This window comes from Urocitellus parryii, chromosome X (genome assembly GCF_045843805.1).
Source record: "Urocitellus parryii isolate mUroPar1 chromosome X, mUroPar1.hap1, whole genome shotgun sequence".
NCBI lineage: Eukaryota > Metazoa > Chordata > Mammalia > Rodentia > Sciuridae > Urocitellus > Urocitellus parryii.
The window spans coordinates 58,213,008-58,232,603 of NC_135547.1; the positions used below are offsets into that span (position 1 = coordinate 58,213,008).

At 36.3% G+C, this 19,596-nt stretch overlaps 1 protein-coding gene across 3 annotated transcripts in view; it reads right to left on the reverse strand.

Moving 5' to 3' along the window:
• Window positions 1–19,596, reverse strand: part of Pcdh19 (protocadherin 19) — a 99,304-nt gene that overhangs the window by 33,085 nt on the left and 46,623 nt on the right. For 2 of the 3 annotated variants that reach the window (XM_026410512.1, XM_026410511.1), the window contains 2 exons: window positions 11,483–11,541; window positions 2,966–3,138 (listed from right to left, as the gene is read on the reverse strand). In XM_026410512.1, the coding sequence (XP_026266297.1) occupies window positions 2,966–3,138; window positions 11,483–11,541 (232 nt within the window). The remainder of the gene's footprint in view (window positions 1–2,965; window positions 3,139–11,482; window positions 11,542–19,596) is intronic. The other variant, XM_026410513.1, reaches the window with a different exon arrangement.

The window sequence follows — 19,596 nt, forward strand, 5'->3', positions numbered from 1 at the left end:
ACCAGAAAATTCAGTTCAACTAGTTCATCAACCTACTGACCTGGTTTTAGACATGTTAAGAGAGATGCCAGGATTGAAAGTAAAACAGAAAGCAGAGATTCCTATCATTCCTTCTTATCTCTACTCTGATCCAGCTCAGATCAGAGTAGATCAGAGTTTGGATGGGGTAATCAAAACAATCCAAACTATCAATAACTAAATACCTGAACTTTGGCCTCTGTGTTAAAAAGTCTTTTACATATTCCACTTCCTTCATTGAAACTATTGATTCTGAATTCCAATGGCTTGTAAAGTTCTCAGAGAATAGTTATTGAAACTTAAGACACTTGGGCCCTTACATAAGTCATAAAGTACCCTTAGCATTCACACTTAGCATTCTTCTGCTACTGTATAGTATAGTTATAAGTACAAATCCCAGAGGAACTTTCAGCAGTGTGAAGAAGCACAGGGCCCAGTGTCTCTCAGAAAAGGAGGAGCAAATACAGTTTGTATCACTTCTTTGAACACTAGCAACACAATAATAGATCACTGAAGAAACCATTCCTGCTCAAGTAAAAATGAACAGATGCAGAAAATTTTCTTAATTTTGAAAATTCTGAGACTTTCTATCAATTACATGTCCACTTACATGCAGTATCAATATTGAAATTAGAAATGTCATAGAGCCACAGATAGGATATCCAGGGTGAACCAAACTACTCAATACAATGATATAAGGTCCACTCTATCTAGGCCAAATTTGGAGTGGTTCTAGCAGAACCAAAAGAAATATCAGGATCAAAGTTTAGGCTGAGAACTTCAAGATCAGGCATGTATGGTAGATTCACCAGCAATTGCATCCGCACAACTGTTCCTTAGGATAAAATGAAATACACTTACCATGTGACTACAGGTTGAGATAGTAAATCTATGAAATGTTAATTGCTGGAATCATTGCTATGTTTTGAGGTAGTAATAATCAACCCAAGATTGTGGTGATACAATCTGTGTGGCAAGCCTAGAGTTGATTTGGGACATACAATTAAATATCATTATGGAAAGCTTCAGAAGTAGTGGGATATCACAAGGTACAGACTATGTAAACAAGACCTTCATACATAAATTTTAGCCACTCAAGTTGTAAAGAACCAACCGAAGGATTGGCTCAAAGTTCAGCCACTGCTGGAATAATGGGAAAAATAATGGACACGCATTTGCAAATCAAATACTGAGAAACAAATGAAGAAGTATTGCCAAAATGGAACAGCAAAAAGTACATCTGTGCGTGTGTGTGTGTGTGTGTGTGTGTCTAATCATCTCTTATAATAGGAGAATCTTGGGATACTGTCACATCTTGCTTTAGAATATTCTCGTTATTATCCAATCTACACAATATATAATGCATCCCATTTGTAAGAAACAGAAAATCTAGCTACAGTCCACTTATATTGTTTTCCTAGAGAAATGTGCTAAAAATTAAAACAGATGTTGTTCTAGCCAGGCATAAAGAGAGAATCAATTATGACTATTTCTTTTCCTGGAGTCATTTCATTTCACAGAGCATCTAACTAAAACCCTTTCTGATATAAATGAAAAAGCATTTCTTTGAGACACATGCAAGGAGTAAACGATACATATCTGTCTGCATCCTGTGACACACTGCTAATCCTCTGAGAATTAAATTGCTCCTGTTTCAGTTATATAAATGTTTATTTTTTTTATCGTTAGTCATAGTAAGGATTGCCAGAAAGTATATTATCTCGGCAGATGTCACCACTCACCAATTAGCGAAGGCAGCAGTGAATAATTGGTAGTGACCTCTCTATATTATAGACTTTGACACTTGGGTCTGCTGGGGAGGGAATGGATTAGCAATTTAATAAAATCTACAGTGACTATTTTTCCCATAGAAAACATTTTGTTTTGTGAATCATGCATTTTTTGATTCATTTTCAAAACCAAAACAAAAGCATTTAATGATGTTTACAGTGAAATGAAACAGCTGAAGACCAGCACATAATCACCATATTTTGTTTCCTCGTCTTTAAGACTTTTAGCAGTAGGACTTCCAGCTGAGCTTGAGCCTAGCTTCTCTAAGACATAGCCAAGTATTCTGAAGCTTCACTGAGCCTAAACACTAAGTTGAATTCATACTTCTTAATTGAAAAGGACAGGCTGTTTGCACAGCATGTTTGCATCAGTAAAATATTGAAAATGACATTTGTGCCCAAGTCCATCTGAACATTCTGCCTTCCTGAACTCTGCTAATGCTTTTTATATCCTGGTTTTTGCCTAGCATAATTTTAAATAGTGCTTCTTGCTGAGGGATGTGTGGCTGAGTTCACAAAAACAGATCCTTCTTCATACATGAGGATGCTGCTCCTGACATGTGCTTTCCACATTAGTGGAATGTTTTACATTGATTCAGCTGCATTCTCTTGCCCTGGTCTCCCCTATGACTGATGGCATGGATTCATGTGGCAGCCAGACAAAATGGGAAGTTCAGTACTTTCAATCCTCAGCAAAGAGCACACACAATCTGTAGTCAGAGAACAGTGTCTCTCCCGGTAAATCTAACTAGCCTGATTGGGAAATAAAACCTACCCTCTGGTCTCATTAGAGTTGTGTTCTATGCAACTCAATTGATCAGCTGAATTCAGGCACCATAGCAAAAAGAGGCATTTATTCCTGGTGAGAAGGCATCTGCTCATTTCCTGTGTGCTCGCTCAGTGCAGTTACTTTTGAAGTGAATGCACACAATATGTATATGGTGTTATCCTGTAAAATGACCAAACAGTATATGATCCTGAGGGAATCATTCAGGGAAGCAGAAGAAGAATCTGACTAGATTCTGCTGTAGGTGCTGCCGAGTTATGAACTTAGTGGATAACTTGATACCACATTCATTAAAGTAGTAAAATGTGCCTGCAAACATTCTGGGTTCTTTGGAGTCTATTGTTGTAACTTACAATCAGTCAACCCTTACCATGGTCAGGCATCTGAGATCCCATGGAGGTCACACTGGTATTCAGCACATCATTGACAGCAGTATCACAATACAGGCTCCTCTGGACATCATGCTCACTGTCAGTCTGGTCACTCTCCTCATGTCCACTATCCTTCAGGCTGTTGCCCTCTAGGTCCTTGAAGGTGGAGCTGCTGGGTTGAAGAAAGAATGTTCATTTACGACTGTGATAGATCTGACTTTTAAAATCTTTCCAAGCCAGGATGATGTCAGTTCTGTAATGGAGCCAACAGTGGCTAGATTGCCCAACAGAGCAGGGATGAGGGGAAGAGAAATTTTTGTTTAAAGATAATGGAACTTAACATTGCAGAGAAGTTCCCACTATTGGATGCTGATGCAACTAATATTTTCATTCACTCATTTTCACTGCATTTATCGCTATAAGCAAGATACAAGAAGATAAAAATCTAAAACAACCACCTCTAAAGAATGCTGTCATCTCAGGATTTTTCTGTTTTAATACAATTGAATTTTTAGTGAGAGATTACTATTCATGAGTAACTGTTTCAACTGCTTAACATTAACTTTTTAAATCATCACAGCTCTATCAGAGAAAGGTGCCATATTTATAGATGAGATAGCAAAAAATATATAGAAGTTAAATAACTTGCACAAGGTCACATGGCTGACAAGAAGTTTATCATATCTAACACCAAATACAGATAGTCTATCTCCAGAGCCTAGAACTTAACCACTATGTATAATGCTTCTCCAAATATGTCTACTAACCAATGGTAAAAAAATAAGAGTGGAAGAAGTTGATACAGCACAATTAAAATAGAAAGGGCTGTCAGAATTAGAGAACCCAGATCAGTTTTAACTGAAAAAGGAAAAAGGACAGATTCAAAGAAAAAGAGGAGGTGAGAAAAGAACCTTGGTGCATGGAAGGTGTGATGGATAATTCTGTGTCAATTTGACTGGGCCACAGGATGCCCAGCTACCTAGAAAAGTGCAATTTCTAGATATGTCTGTAAGGATGTTTCCAGAAGAGATTAGGAATTGAATTGTGAAATTGAGTAAAGCATGTGACTCTCCCCAGGGTGGATGGGTATTACCTAATCCCTCCTAGGCCTGAATAGAACAAAAAGGCAAAAGATTGAATTTGCTCTCTGCCAAATTGTCTGAGCTGGGACATCAATTGTCTCTTATACTCATTGCTCCTTGTTCTTAAGCCTTGAGAAACAAATTGGAATGTATACCATTGGGTATCTGGTTCTCAGGCCTTCAACTACATTGCCAGCCTTCCTGGTTCTATAGCTTCTAAATGGAAGATCACAGGACTTCTCGGCCACCATAACTGCATGAACAAACAACTTACAATAAAACTTTTTCCAGACAGATATAGATATTTAAATGCCTATTGGTTCTCTTTCTCTGGAAAACTCTAATATAGAAGGTAAGATAAAAGTGAGAGGCAGAGAGCGAGCATTAATGTAACTGTGGATATAGGTATACTAAAATCAAGAAAACTGTCAGCTCAAGAGTTTGTGGGTAAATTTTTTCTTGCATTTATTAAACCAATGCACCATACAAGGCACTACGCATACTAGCCAAGAACTCCACATCATTTTTCACAGAGAGTAATATACAAAGTATACCCATAAAAAACTCACCTGCTATTTATAATACTTTGTACATCTTGCCTGAAACTGCAATTGTGCTATACCATGGATCGTACATTATGCATCTAAAATAAGGAGTGGATGGTGAATCCATTCCCTAGTTAGTGAGATAGCAGCAAAGGCACACTCAAGAAAATGTGTTGCTGTCCTAACAAGGAAGAGTGGTACACTTGTGAATTAGGACAAGCCCCAATAGACCTACTGTGCCTCTGCAAAGGGAGCCCTGTGGAGATAGTACTGCAAACTCGCTTGATCTGTTCAAATTTAAACATTCACAGGCCTGACTCTCTGAGACTTTCATAAGAATATTCAGCACATATGATGAAGAGCTATGTCATATACACAATAAATACACTGTAATTCTTTGCACTTGGCCAAAAGGACTCACAACTAATTTTTAACATATGACCCACCTAGGTGCTAAAAACTGGCTGACCTGAATTTTAAAAGGAAAAGATCAAGAGGGTAATAACTGGAAAGCAAAAAGTATAAGAAAATGAAGAGTAGGATAGAGTGAAGCACTGGCCTGTTGGGTAATTATTTTCAGAAAGGAAAACTGAGCATCAACTTACTTCACTAAAACTAAAATCACTTAATAGGCCAGCTCACTCAGATAACTTAGCCCTATGAACATACCAGGATGCAGCTCTATTAAAACAAAATCATTCTATAATTTTTTCATGGTCAAGAAGACCAATTGGAAACACTTCATTTGAAGTATCTTATAATTTCTAGCTTTATGGTACAGATTCTGTAAATACCAATTCCACAGTTTAAATAGATTCAAAGTTTCTACTTTAGAAAAACAATTAGCCCTGCCTACAAGCACTCATATTCTTCAAGAGAAGGGAAATGACCTGTCTGGATGATATTACAGACTGTTCCATCTTGATAACAAAAATTAACTTTTCAACCTGTATTATCTGTTATCTGAAACATAATGAAAAGTTATTTAATCCCCAAAACAAAACTGGCATATTAAGCCAGAAAATTCAATTCTGAATTGACTGCATTTCAGCAGTTTCCAAAACTTACATAAAATATATGATGGTGAGGGATAGAGTGCAAGGACAATGTAGTTGACCATCCTTCAGAGCAGGGTTTCTTAACCTTGGCACTATTGACATTCTTGGCCACATAATTCTTTGCTGTGGCTGTCCTGTGCATTGTAAGATGTTTAACAACATCCCTGAGCTTTATCCATGAGCTGACAGTAGTGGCCCACAAGAATAACAATCATTTTGTCTCCAGGGAGATATTGTCAAATCACCCCCAGTTGAGAACAACTGCTTTAGATTCTCTAAACTCTATTCCTGTAACAGACTATACTGGGAAAAGCACTGAACTTGTAGTCATTAGGACACATGAAAATCTGTCATCTGCCCCTTCATCTATGTGATCCTAGGCTTGATATCTGATGTCTTTGAGTCTCAATTTCCTTGTCTATAAAATACAGTTGCTAAACTCTCCTTCAAAAGACCATTTTGAGGATTCAACAAGACAATACACATGAAGTATCACATATACAAATGCTCAATAAATATTACAATTTAATATGATCATTACCTGCATGGTAATACCTTCATTGAATTGTAACTAAATAATATATCCATGGTCTTTTACCAGATTGGTATAGGAAAATTTATATTTAAAGACTATTTCTACACTTCTGTAAACAACAGTCACACATTGTCCATAATGTTATTTCTCCTAAAATTCAGGAACAGAAAAAAAGTAGTTCTCTCAAATATGTACATTTTCTTAATTGAATAATGAGAACTATATGACCTGATGCATTTATTTTTCAGTCTTGGCATCTCAAAAGATGCAAGGTAAATGTAATCTTGAATTGCACTGAGTTACCTCCCTGGATGCCAGGAATCTCTATCTTGCTTCTCCTAATTGGTTTTTGATCTGCCTTTTTAAAATTTGATCATCCATTTTATATGCATCTGAATGTTATAAACTACCTCAGAGCTTTTTTCTTTAGGCAAAAATGATAGAAATAATAAAACAAAACTGTAAAGGACTAGCTACTGGAATCTAAGGGACTGTAGTGTGAATTTGAGAAGTTGTGTATTCTCAAAAAGAAAAGCAAAAGATATAACCACTACCCACCCCCAAACCTTGGAATAGTTAACTCATTTAAGGATCACTTTGCTCATCTGACAAACTAAGTACCACTGACTCTGATCTTGTAAGGACATTTATTGGCTTAATGAATGGATTTGTGTAAGGCAGTTTAAGACTCAGTGAGCAAGATGCTACAAATTGTAAAGCAGTCTGATAAATGGCTACTCACCCAAAACAAATAACAATTTATGTCAGGCATTAAAAATGCTGATTTCACTTACTTAATTACCTGTGTACCTCTTGGGAGATGAAAGACTTATAAAACAACTTTTGTAGGACAATAAATTAAGGGTACCTGTTTGCAATGGTATTGTAAATGCAAATGTTTCTATTACTGTTCTGGTGGCCAACAGAACAGGTTCTCTTGAAAACACCTTAACAGGACTCTGCATACAGAGTTACTCAGAAAATATTTGATGAATGAACATCATACACATTCTGATCTGTATCTACCATTTAAAATATTAGAATTCTTTTAAAAAATTAGAATCTTTTTCAATAATATGAAGAATCTGAAAGGAAATAGGCCATATCTTCCCAGTAGGTGACACCACATACCCAGGGAATACAACTGAGACTAAAAATAAGAAGGGGGTAAGAGTTGAAAGAGTATTATAACTGTGTTTAGGAATCTAAGGAAGATCCTAAAGTGGTTTCTAGACCAGCTGTATCACAATCACCTTGGGAACCTGTTAAAACTGGAGATTCTCTAAGAATGGGGCTAGAGACTGTATTTAACAAGTCTCTTAGGTGATTCCCAACACACACTAAAGTTCAGAAATCATTGGCTTAAAGGGAAGTTTAGCACTAGTTTTTAATGGAAAAAAAAGCTGAGGTTTCCTTCAACCTCTTTCTTCCATTCATTCAGTAAACATGTACCAAGAACTTACTATATTCAAGGCACCATACCAAATGCTACAAAACCTCAGGACAATGTTGGTGATAAAGGAAAGCACTGTGCATGGTTTAGGAGCTGATGTTTATTTTCCTTTCCATGCTGCTTCAGCATCTTGTTCATTTCTTATTCTATTTCCTTTGATCTACATCCTTAGGCCCTGCTTGATATTGCTCCAAAAGCACTACAGGAGTGGATATCAGACAACAGCATAGAAAGCAGGCATGAGCAAAGACAGTGTTGCATCAGGGGCAAAGTTACCACTGCTGGCTTTCTTCTTCTGAGAAGATAGCAAGAAAACAAATACAGCAGGAAGGAAATCCATCCGGAATAATTTTCAAACTCTCTTGGTTTGCTAATCTGGAACTCTTTTATAAACCTCCTTGAGATACCTCCAGACTGCAGATGATGTTCTGGAGAAAAAAAAAACTACAAAGATATAATGCTAGATTCTTTATTTAAAAATATTATGGAGAATGTGCTATATATCTTCCTGTTCCCTTCTAGATTCACTCTTGATTCTTCTCAACTTTGATTTATGCCTATGAAAAATCCCCTTGCCCTGTGGCGTTCCATTGGGATTAGCCCATGGAGGACATGAGAAGGAGGTCAGAGGGTAAGAGGAGAGTGATGTTAGGGTATTCATTATCTCTGCTCCCCTCTTGCAGGGTCACTTAATGGTGACTGTATCCTTCAATTGACCAGAAGTCACTATTATTCTGTAGTCAGTGTTCCCTCCTTGCTTTCTTCCCTAGTCTTTTCAAAAGTATTTTCAACTCTATTGTTCTTATACCAGAATACTGTGTTATCTCTTGCCCAAGTCTTTGCAAATAGTCCCTTTGTAAAAAAGAACTTTCCTTAAATTAGTACAATTCAGTAGGTCAACTATATCATGTAACTATTTCCTGATTGATACAGGAAAAAATTAGAGAACAATGGCAGGCCTGTTCAACTATCTAAGATAGATATATATGAAAGAGGAAAAGATCTCCATGTATAAATAGATTGTCCAAGAATGCCAGGAAGAATGATCCAAGAAACATCTTTGGATGAGTAGATAACGAACAGAGGATGAGAAAAGAGACAGGAAAACAAGTTCACAAAGTAGGCTTGAGATTAGACTGGCATTTTCAAAATTAAAATTTATAATCCAATTAAGAATTTCCTGGCCAAGAGTTTTTCCCATGCATAGATATGGATCTTCAAGAAACCACATATGGAAAAAACCCTTTCAAAAAATTGTTGTGAGCTATTTGAACACACTTTGCCTGGTTTGAAAACTTGGTGTTAGTAACTACTCTCTTTTAACATTTTCTCCACACTTTATACTTATAATGGTTACTCCACAGGAAAGCATAGCATACAAAATAGCACTCTGTATCTTTCCAGGTATTGTTCTTTGTTTAAACTCAATTGACTCCATAAATTCCAAGGCCTTAATGGTTTTCCAAAGCCTTTGCAGTCCCATAACAGAAACTGGCAAAAATGCATGTATGTCTCTCTGCTTTAAAATATTTTGTCTTAATGAAGAAGGTCCTTAACTCAATGTATGTGCCCATCAATAATCAAATGTGTAAAAATATTGTACTTATATACTATTGTTATTTAGTTGTAAGAATATTTTGTCTCTTAAAGTCTTATAAGAAATATATGCAGGACTTTGCATTAAGTGAAATGTGGCAAGCAGATATCAAGTTCAGGAACATTTGATTCACATGAGGAAGTCGGAAATTTAGTGAGTAAAATTTTGCTCACCAGATACTGTGTTTTGTGAAGGGTTGATATTATAGTCAAAGTCTCCATATTTTTATTTTATTGAGCATAAGAGGGTAAAGAGTTTTGTTTTACCACATGGTCAGTGTATTATGTTTTTCATAAAACTAGTAGAAGGAATACAATACCTTGTAAGCACAAAGCTGATAATTATATGAAATAATGATTGTGTTAATTCATTCTATTTAGTCATTTTACCTTGTATATATAATATAAAATACTATGATACATTTAGTAAATAAACAAAGTTGTATTTATCAATGAAAAAAAAAAGAAGAAGGTCCTTAGTGAAGACTTAAAAACTCCTATTTTTTGTTTCAGCCACCATCAGGCCCTATTAATTCCAGGTCATGCCCTCTCTCTCTCTCTCTCTCTCTCTCTCTCTCTCTCTCTCTCTCTCTGTGTGTGTGTGTGTGTTATAAAGTAATCAGATGAGAGATTCCCAGTTCCCAGTGAGTCAAAAAGCTATTGTGGAAATACACATATCCCAAAAGGTAAATGTTTGACATAAGTTTTAATTTCATCAGTCTGCCTTTTAAATTGGATATTCAGGGCTGACCTAAGACATGAGGGTCCCCAGGAGTCTTAGCTTTCTGCCAGGCAATGAAAATACGACTCATGTTATCAGTTTAACTTGGTCATAGAATTCCCAAGTATCCAGAAATAGCTTGCCCAAGGGACCTGTAAGGATAAGGCAAGTCACTGTTTTCACTAGAAATTTTAAAAGAAGCTTTGAAAACAACAATCTTGAAGCAGAAAACAAAGCAGACCTCTACTGCAAAGCCACTCTAATCAGTGTTTATAAAGATTTTTCCTTCCCATTAAAACAAATTAGTCAGAGAATTTTAAATTCCTCACTGTTTGCTCTATTCTGTAGACAAAAAAATTATTCTAAATGGATTCTTCCCAACCCCTCAGAAAAATTTCAAACTATACTATGCTTGGTATACAGTGCTTTCCATTTTCAGATGATTAATGATCATCACTTAAAGTCACATGTTGTCCCAAAATGATACAGATAAACGTAGCATGATGTGGGATGGGGGTGGGTGGGGGGGTTACTGTAGCACCATGAATTAAATTACATGTGAATTCAAGTTACTTGTACAACAAGCTAGTTTATTATGTGAATCCTACCCTTCCAGTGATTTATGTAAATTTATGGGATTAGAGCCAGCAAAACAATAGAAGCTTCGGATCTTCTCTACAGCAGCTCTAATACACCCTGCTTGCCTTTCTATTTTGTTTCCATTATTTTAACAAACACACTCAGTGTTCCAATTTTAGCTGCCAAATAACCACTGGACCATTCAAGAGGCTATTTACATGAAACAGTAATAAAGGCATCATCTGAGTGGTCAATTCTGGATTATTTTTGTGTTTTTGTTACTTTTATTCACAAGAAAATTTCTCTTTTGCTTAGTTCTCTCTCTTTAGAAGGTTTTCTACATGTCTTTTTTTTTTTCCTATTGGATGACTTTGGTGCCCACTGCACCAGGTGAAACCTTCGTCAGTATTCACAGAAACACTTCTAAATATCTTTAACAAGAGTACTAAATCAGGCAATTTTCTTTTCCTGTCTCATCTAAAAAAAAAAGCATTATAAAACATAAACAGTTAATTTTTCTGTCATTAAAATATCTTTAAAATTTCAAAGTTGTCAAAATAACAGCAATCTCAGAAATCACTGGAAACTCCATAGGAAAAAAAAAACTTTTAAGGCCTTTAAAATGAATAGCAACAAGTATTTTGCTAAACAAGATTTTGGAAGTTTTCTAATATTTCTCATATTACATTTTTAATCAACAAAACTATATTTTCATATAACTCCAATTTTATTTTTAATTGTGAATATGTATACATACGTTTTAATCGAAAGAAATATGATAAAATGCCAACAGGATTACCTTTAAGTGATGGAATTACTTAAATTTTTCAAACTTTCTGCAATAAGCATATAGGCATTCATTTTAAAATCCAAAAAAGTATGTTTTTTAAAAAAAATCTGGTTTTCTTTTTTATATTAAATCAAGCTAGGTAAGCAAATCAACATACCTTTTGATTAAATGGGCTCGGCTGTTCACATAGTTGGAATCAAAAGAATAATTTTCAGTCTGTAATAAGAAAAAAAGAATTAAAATGTTACACAGGTAATTCATAAGAAGAATCCAAGTACCTACTTAAAAGGATTTTTTTTTAAAAATAGGCAAGAAGCAATAAATGAATCAGAAACTAACGCCATAGTGGGGCAGCAGCCTGGGAGGGGCGGGGGGCTATCCTCTGTGGAGGTAGCAACTCACCCCTGCAGACCAGGACAGACTTGGCACAAACATTTCCTAGAATAGGGCTGGCTACTGACCATGCAACCACTTATAGAGAAGAGACAATATGACTCACAATCGTTACAGAAACTAATTGCTTCCCATTCCCCAGTGGAGACAATTCTATGCCCATCAAATTGACTGGAAGTTCAAAGGTATTTTTATTAGTAGTAGATAATTAACATGTTAAAATATTTATTCCAAAGATATGGAAATGCAGGCAAGGTAATCCCCCACTGTGGATTTAAACTCTGCACTTCCCTTTGTTTTAAGACATTTGCTCAGCACTGGTTATGCAGAAGACCTTCTTTTATCACAAATACAAAGGCAAACAAGTACTATGCCTAAAACAGGGTAAAGGGCAGACCACAGGGGGTACCAAAGCCTTTCATGTCAGACATGAAGTTTGCAAGCAAACCCCTGTCTCAGTTTTTATCATTAAAACACTAATGTCTAATCTGGTTACAGTAGACTGCCAGAGCAAGTTTTACAAAAGCAAATGCAGAATACCTGCCAGATGAAAGAGATGGGAAAACCGTTTATGAGCACCCAACGGCTGGATGAATTGAAGGGGGAGCAGCACCTCTTAGAAAGGGTGGGAGATAGGGAAGAGTCTACACTGAAGTAAGACAATGTCCTAGTAAAGTAGACCTTACCCCCAACACTAAAGTACAACTCTTGTTGAACCATTGTAGGAACTGAAAAATGCCCAAACACATCTCCTCTACCCTCCTGGCCTCCTACAGGAAATCCCTACAATGCCCACCTTTCCTTGAGGGCCTTCTGCAATCACTTCAACTGAAAATGCCTGGAAAAGGAAACACAATAGTTGTCTAGAGAACAAAATAGCAGATACCTTCCTGATGATTACCTGTCACACATTTACTGCACTAGGCTCTTAGATACAGTTCTTGCTTTCAAGGAGTTCACAGTTTGATAGAGGAGAAAATGAGACTGGTAATAGCAGATCCAGCTCCCACATAGGCACTAAACAGCCAACAGTCAGAATAAGGACCCTAACCACCTAGAGTAAGTAAAAAGTGGGCGGTGAATAGTTGGAAGAAAGGAGAGAATTGAGAAGGAAACTAAAACCCAACAGTGCCCTGTATTGACTGGGGTACATCTGTGCCGCTTGCACATGCCTCTCATTGGAAGACACACTGTATAATATCCACTCGCACTGCTTTTATCTAGAAGTTTATATTCCCTTTAATGTAAGCCACAAGCAATTTTTGGTGCTGTTAGAAGTAATGGTTTGAGAGAGTAATAACCAAAGGGGTCAGTTCTTTTCTGATTTGTTCATAAGAGAATGAATGGCAAAATTGTTGCAAATATAACTACAGGAGGAGGAAGCTAACTTGAAGGTCTGTGTTGGGAATGCAATCTAAGTATTTGCTAGGATAGGTTATCCATCAGTCAGCCAAACAACAAATGCTTTTTGAGTCAATTCATTTTATCAATATAAGAGGGGGAAATGGGGTTGATCAAATGTGCTCTTCTATGATAATCACTGCAACATATAATTTAATGAATGGAAGTTCCCCATCCCCTAAAAATTAAAATAACAGTTCACTTATTCATTTCACCATGCAAACTTGGGTACATTATTTAATCTCTGTGTGCCTCAGTTTCCTCCTCTGTAAAATATGGACAATAAAACATGAATCCAAGGAGATTACAGTTGCATTTCTCATCACTCATAGTGGGAATCCTTATTCTTTGCTATCTTCAAAACTTGAAACCCCAAGGAGGACCAGAAATTTGACCTCATTCAAGGCAATAAAACAAGAGCACACGTGTATTCTATCAGCCAGGTTCAAACTTATCAAATCACGTTTTGCAAGAAAAGTGGTAGATTCCAAATAAAAAGGAGAGGAAATCTAGAGGACATTGGCTTTGTAGGGAAAGCATGATCAATATCCCAAGCTACTGTCATGTTTTTTGTTTTTTATTTTTGTCACATTTTTTGAAAGTCAGTTTTCAAGTAGAAATTTTTACATGGCTTTGCATATGAATGCATCTAGCCTGTGTTCACTGAGCACAAATATGGAGCTCTGTGGATATCTGGTCTCTCATCAAAAAACCAGAACCACATGTTTGGGCAAAGAAGAAAATTCAAACCAATTTTATCTCTGACAAATATACTATTTCTTGGTTCTAATGGAATAATGTATATGACCATGAGAATTCCCACCTTAACAGTCCCTACCCCCAAGACAAATCAGTTAACTCGGGACAGATGCTACAGGAATCATCTGCCACTGTAGGTAAAAGAATGTCATTGTAATTTATCACTTTCCTCTCTTTTTCTGTTTTTACTCTACCCGTTCATTTTTGCACTGCCCATTCTTATGGGTCCTAACCTTCTAATGTAAATATCCCTTCCCCCAAATCAGCACAAACCACAATGGGCAAATGCCCCATGCTTCATCCTAAATGTCATTGGTAGCACTAGTCAATGAGGCAGGTACCTAGAACCAACTTTTCCAGAATGATTGGGGCTAAACAAATTTGTACATTGTCTTTTTCCTTTGTAATCACTTTCATCTCTCTTTATGTATGAAGCAGTTTAGTTGCAGTTATAGGAACAATATATGGAACAGAATCATTTTAATTGGACAGATACAATCTTTTGACCTCATTAGTGCTATATTCCAAACAACTGAGTTAAAGGCCATAGGTAGCCTATTATATGGTGGGTCTCTATCTACTGATATCAAGTATTCTAGTTTATATTTGTTCTAGGTGTGTGCTCAAGCCCAACCCATATGCACTGAAAGAGTAGATTTTTTTTCTCACTACTGGTGGAGCATAGAATAAGACTCAGACCTCCCTGAACAAGGAAACAATATTGTGTTAATAAATAGTTTTCATGTCTTAAGCCAGTGGTTCTCAACCCTAAATGCACATTAGAATCATCTGAAGAACTTAAAAAAATACTGTCACCAAAGATCCACTTCAAGAGACTCTGAGATAATTGACCTGGAGTTGGGCCCAGACATTGGTATTTTTTAAAGTTTCCCAGATAATTCTAATGTACCTTCAGGGTAGAAAACTAGTGTTGTGAACAAAGAGCTGGTGACAGGCTTTGACCTGATATGCTGTGTTTTCTAAGGCAAGCCCAGCTGTTTAGGAGATTGCACCTTTTCTGTCAAATTATCTACTGATGTTATCTCAATATATGATAAAGAACCAGAGAAGGAATTCACTTTTCAAGAAATAACACAAGAGCTTTTCTGTTTTGCATGAATGTATTGGCTCCTGGTTAGCCTTATTTAATCAAAATTTGTTTGACATTATTCCAATCCCATCTTTAAGTATTCTAAATGGCAAATAACATGAAACATTTGAGAGAGGAAATTTTCTCTAAATGTCACATTAATTTCACTAGGAAATGTCCCCATCTCTAATGAGACAGGCAGGTTAACAGAGAAACACAGCAAAGAGATAAGAACAACATTTGTTTCTAAAAAACCTAATTTTGACATAAAAATGGGTCTACAGCAAACTTTTATTTCCAGTCTTGATGGCAAATAAGTCACTTTTTATCACTTAATATACTTCTCTCAAATCCTTTCTCTAACAAGTAGCCTTTTTTCTAGGAATTCACTTAGAGTAGGTTTCTCCTTGGCCTAGTTTTAATAAAATCTTGATTTTGTACAATCCCTATAGAATAAATAATTCTGCATAGCTTGGTTTTCCAGATAACTTACGGTTTTCCCCTTTAAGAACTGAAACTCTAATTTAAAACCCTAACCATTATACCTTATTTCTAGAATGTATCACAATGTTGCTCCTTTTAGAGTAAAAAGACATAATTGTACATTTTATTTGTTATTTTGGTGCACCCTTCTAAATATAAATCATTGTGCCCTGAAGGTCTTGCCTATATATTCAATGACCCCAAAGTACTGTTTTTTGATTTCTTGCCTTTAATTTTCAACAGCTGTCCTTCAACTAACTTGCAATCAAATATTCAGTGATGCTACTTATCAGTGATGTTAGAACAAAAGCAGCTTCTCTTCCACTTCAAGTTCAATGCTTCTACTCTACCATGCTTTTGGAAACTACATACTTACATTTGTAAGAATAGACTGGAACATGAGTTAATAAGTTCTGAGTAGAGAGCTGAGATATTTTTGTCCTAAGAGGGAAATTACATGATCTTTAATATATGAACTTCTGTGCAATGATTTGGGTTTTGTTATTTGCTTGTATTTTACCTGTTCAGAAGCCTTCTTTGCTTACTGCTTTCTGTTCTCAACTCCCTTCTGGATATGTGAGGCTTTTAGTGAGACTTTTGGGTAGATTATATTTTATTATGTTTCTATGTTAATAAGTCTGGCACATCAGAAGTCAAATGCTTCCACTTTGTCAGGCCCCCAAGGTACCAGAGAATGCCCTACTTTAATTGTCATTTTGCATTACTTTTACAGTTCACTGAATTGTGCCCTAGTCTCTGGAAGAGTGACTGCAGCTCTCTCAGTACCACATTTATCACCAGGGAGACTTCAACCCCGAGGAGAAAGAAGCCCAATAAATGCGGATATCTAGGACTAGACTCTTTGCCTACTGGCATAAATCCCCAGGTCACTACACCAAGCTAAAAAAGGTTGCAGACTCTTGGATTAAAATAGAGATTCCTCAAACCCAAAGGTTGTATTTGAAAATGAACAACCTTCTTAAATTACACTTTAAAAGTCCCATCAAACTGAAAACATTATAACTGCAATTTGCTAATTGGGTTTTTTTAAATTTTAAACCCTTAATTCATTTTAGCAATACAAACCAGCAAAAATGGAATTCCAGATCATATGCACAGAAAAGTTATTCTAAAGTGTTGGTTATTTTTTTTAACTGCTAACTTCCAGTAATGTTAATTGTGCCTATCGATTCAATGATGAAAAGACCCATAAACTTTTCCAAAAGGGGTTGCTGTTTTAAATGCTCAAATGGCCATCCCCTCACAAAATGATTTTTTGGAAATGAATCCACAAATGGCTTTTTCCTATTTCCTATGCCTAATACATAAAAATGAAAATGCAAATTCTACATAAAGATAAAGCCGGCATGCCTCTAGCTAGAATGTATATTCACAGACTCATCCATCCAGACAGCAGCAGATGAAGTGGGAATTAGTGAAGGTGGAATAAGGCACCATCCCCATAGTTACCATCACTGGAAAGCTTATATTTATGCCAAACTTGAAAAAAAAATCTAAGTAAGCTCCTACTAACCACATCTTGTAAGTCATATGTTCTCCACATACCACAGCCTTAATTCTCATACACAAATTCATGCAGTTTGACTACAAGAGCAATTTGGTCTGGTGGGGAAACCTCGACATCCTCTCCCTATTTTTCACTGAACTCACAGATGATCTTGGATAAGTCAATTTGTCCCTCTTAAGACTGCTTTATCCATCTATAAAATGAGGCGAAAAATCCAAATGATTTCAATGTTTCCTTTCAAACTCTAAAAATTCTAGGCTTCTAAAACAAACATTGTTATTAACTTATTTGTTCACTCATCCATTGAATAAACATGCACCAAACCCTGAAAATAGAAAAAAATGCATAGCCTATGCCTTCAAGGAGCTCATTAACTAATGGACCTCTTACTAGGGATGGGAAAAATGTCAGCCAATTAGATAAATGAACATAGAGACTGAGACAGTACTACCTGCAGATACATGCACATACTCGTACACAGGTTCCTGGAATACAATTTAAAGAATTATACCAATACTTTATAGAATTCAAGAGCACCCTAATGATTTGATGAGCACACATGACTACCATAGGAGAATCTGGCCTTTATATTTGTTACATCTACACAATCCACATGTTATCAAATAGATTTTAAATTATTACCCTTCTTAGAAATAGCTCATATATCTTTCTGTTTGGTTCCATTCCCCAGTATCCATCACCTTTACCACCATTCCTTCATCTCCATTTGTGTTTTGCTTTGGTTCCTTCAGCAATATGTTATTTGGATAATCTTCCTTGTCCACTATTTTCATCATGTCATTTCTCTTTTCAAGACCTGCAGTGACTCCTTATTATGATTAGCATTAAATCTAAATGGAAATCCTTAGCTAAGCAGTCCTCCATAAAAGGCCTCTACTTCTGCATATCCAATCTCTTCATTTCTAATATATATCCATCATTGATCATTCCACATTGACTAGCATTTTCTTAGCACTTTGTATATAGACTATACATGTGATTGTGCAACTTTGGTTCCATGATTATTTCATGTGCACTGTGTCAATTCATCTTTGAACTGGACTGGAAGTTCTCTTTGCCATCTGCTACAATCCTAGTCACTTATTATTCATGTAATTCAAAAATAAATGACCAGAGAAAGATGGAAGGGGTTAAGAATGAGGTTACTTATCACAATTAAGGTAGATGGCCAATTCTATTAGACCAAAGTGATCCTGTTTCTTCAGAAAGTATCCATTCTGTATACTGTCATCTTCTGTAGTTAGAATTTATTCTCTTATCATTCCCAACTACAACCTTATAAGTACACAGCAGTGTGGATATAACTGTCACAGATAAGATGACACAGTTAAGTGCTTCCTGCTCATCTAACTCCATCAGTTCTGCCACGTCTCTGAGAATGGCAGTGGTAACACATGATAATGATTTCAACTCAGGGTAGATAAAAAAATATTATATGAGAAAATAAAATATGTTCATCAGAACATAGACCTCTGACACACAACTGACAGTGTGGCAACTACTTTTCTATATGTGGTAGAAAACTGTAGGATTCCACTGGGTTTTAGTATAGGGCTATCAATGGGAAACACAGGCTATGTGGTTAACATACAACAAGTTAATTTGAAAGAGTTACGTTTTGCCGGCACCACTGAAATGGTCAGACTACCTAGAATGGGGCAAAGATGGCCCCAGGGAAAATGCTTTCCTCTGCTCTCATTTTTGGGTCAAAGTAGTGCCTTTAGAAGGACAACCTAATTACAGGTTTCACTACAAAGGTCTCCTTGAGAAGCCTTGCTGTTTGCTGTAGGAATTCATGCAACTCAGAGGCAAATAACCTGCTGACAGACCAGGCTAAACATTGTTCCACTAAACAAACAAATAGAGCCTTCTGAATAAGGCCTTTGGATGCTTTGCTAAGTCCTTTATGGGGTACAGTACTCGGAAATAGTATTTGCTTATAGAAAGCTCTCTGGAACCAGTCATGCCTATTGTATGTACAAATGCAAAATCAACAAGGCCACAGTGTGAGTAAAGTAGCTTGAGAGTAAATAAAATGAAGAATCTAGTTTTGTAAGTCAGACTATATCTTGCTACATAAACAAAATTCAATCTGAGGACTAAATAGCTATCACCCACATATGCCTGTGGAACAAATCCTAGAGTTCAATCACCATCCCAAATATGTAAGTACAACATATTAAAGCTATTTTGCAGGCACAGAGTGCCTTTCATCTCCAAAATCAAAGCCCTTTGCAAGCAAGTACCAACTGTTATTCCTCCCCTTAAACAGCCAAGAAAACAAACATACAGGTTAAGTGCTACAGCCACATTAAATACTGACTAAGTTAGAACATGCCACAACAAGAATGACCAAAAAAAAAAAAAAAAAAAAAACAGAAGGACCAGTCTTGGCATAACCTACTACTGAGATAGAAAGCAAATATAATACAATAACATCAGATCAGTCTGCTTCATACCTGTTTTTCTAAGAGTGGCATTCTTGGCTACTTCTAGTAAATGGGTAAGAAGAGTATAGCCTAGCAGTTAGACAAAGGAAAAATGCGGTACACACTAACTAGAGATGGTCCTTCAGACCTAGTTCAAGGACCAGGAC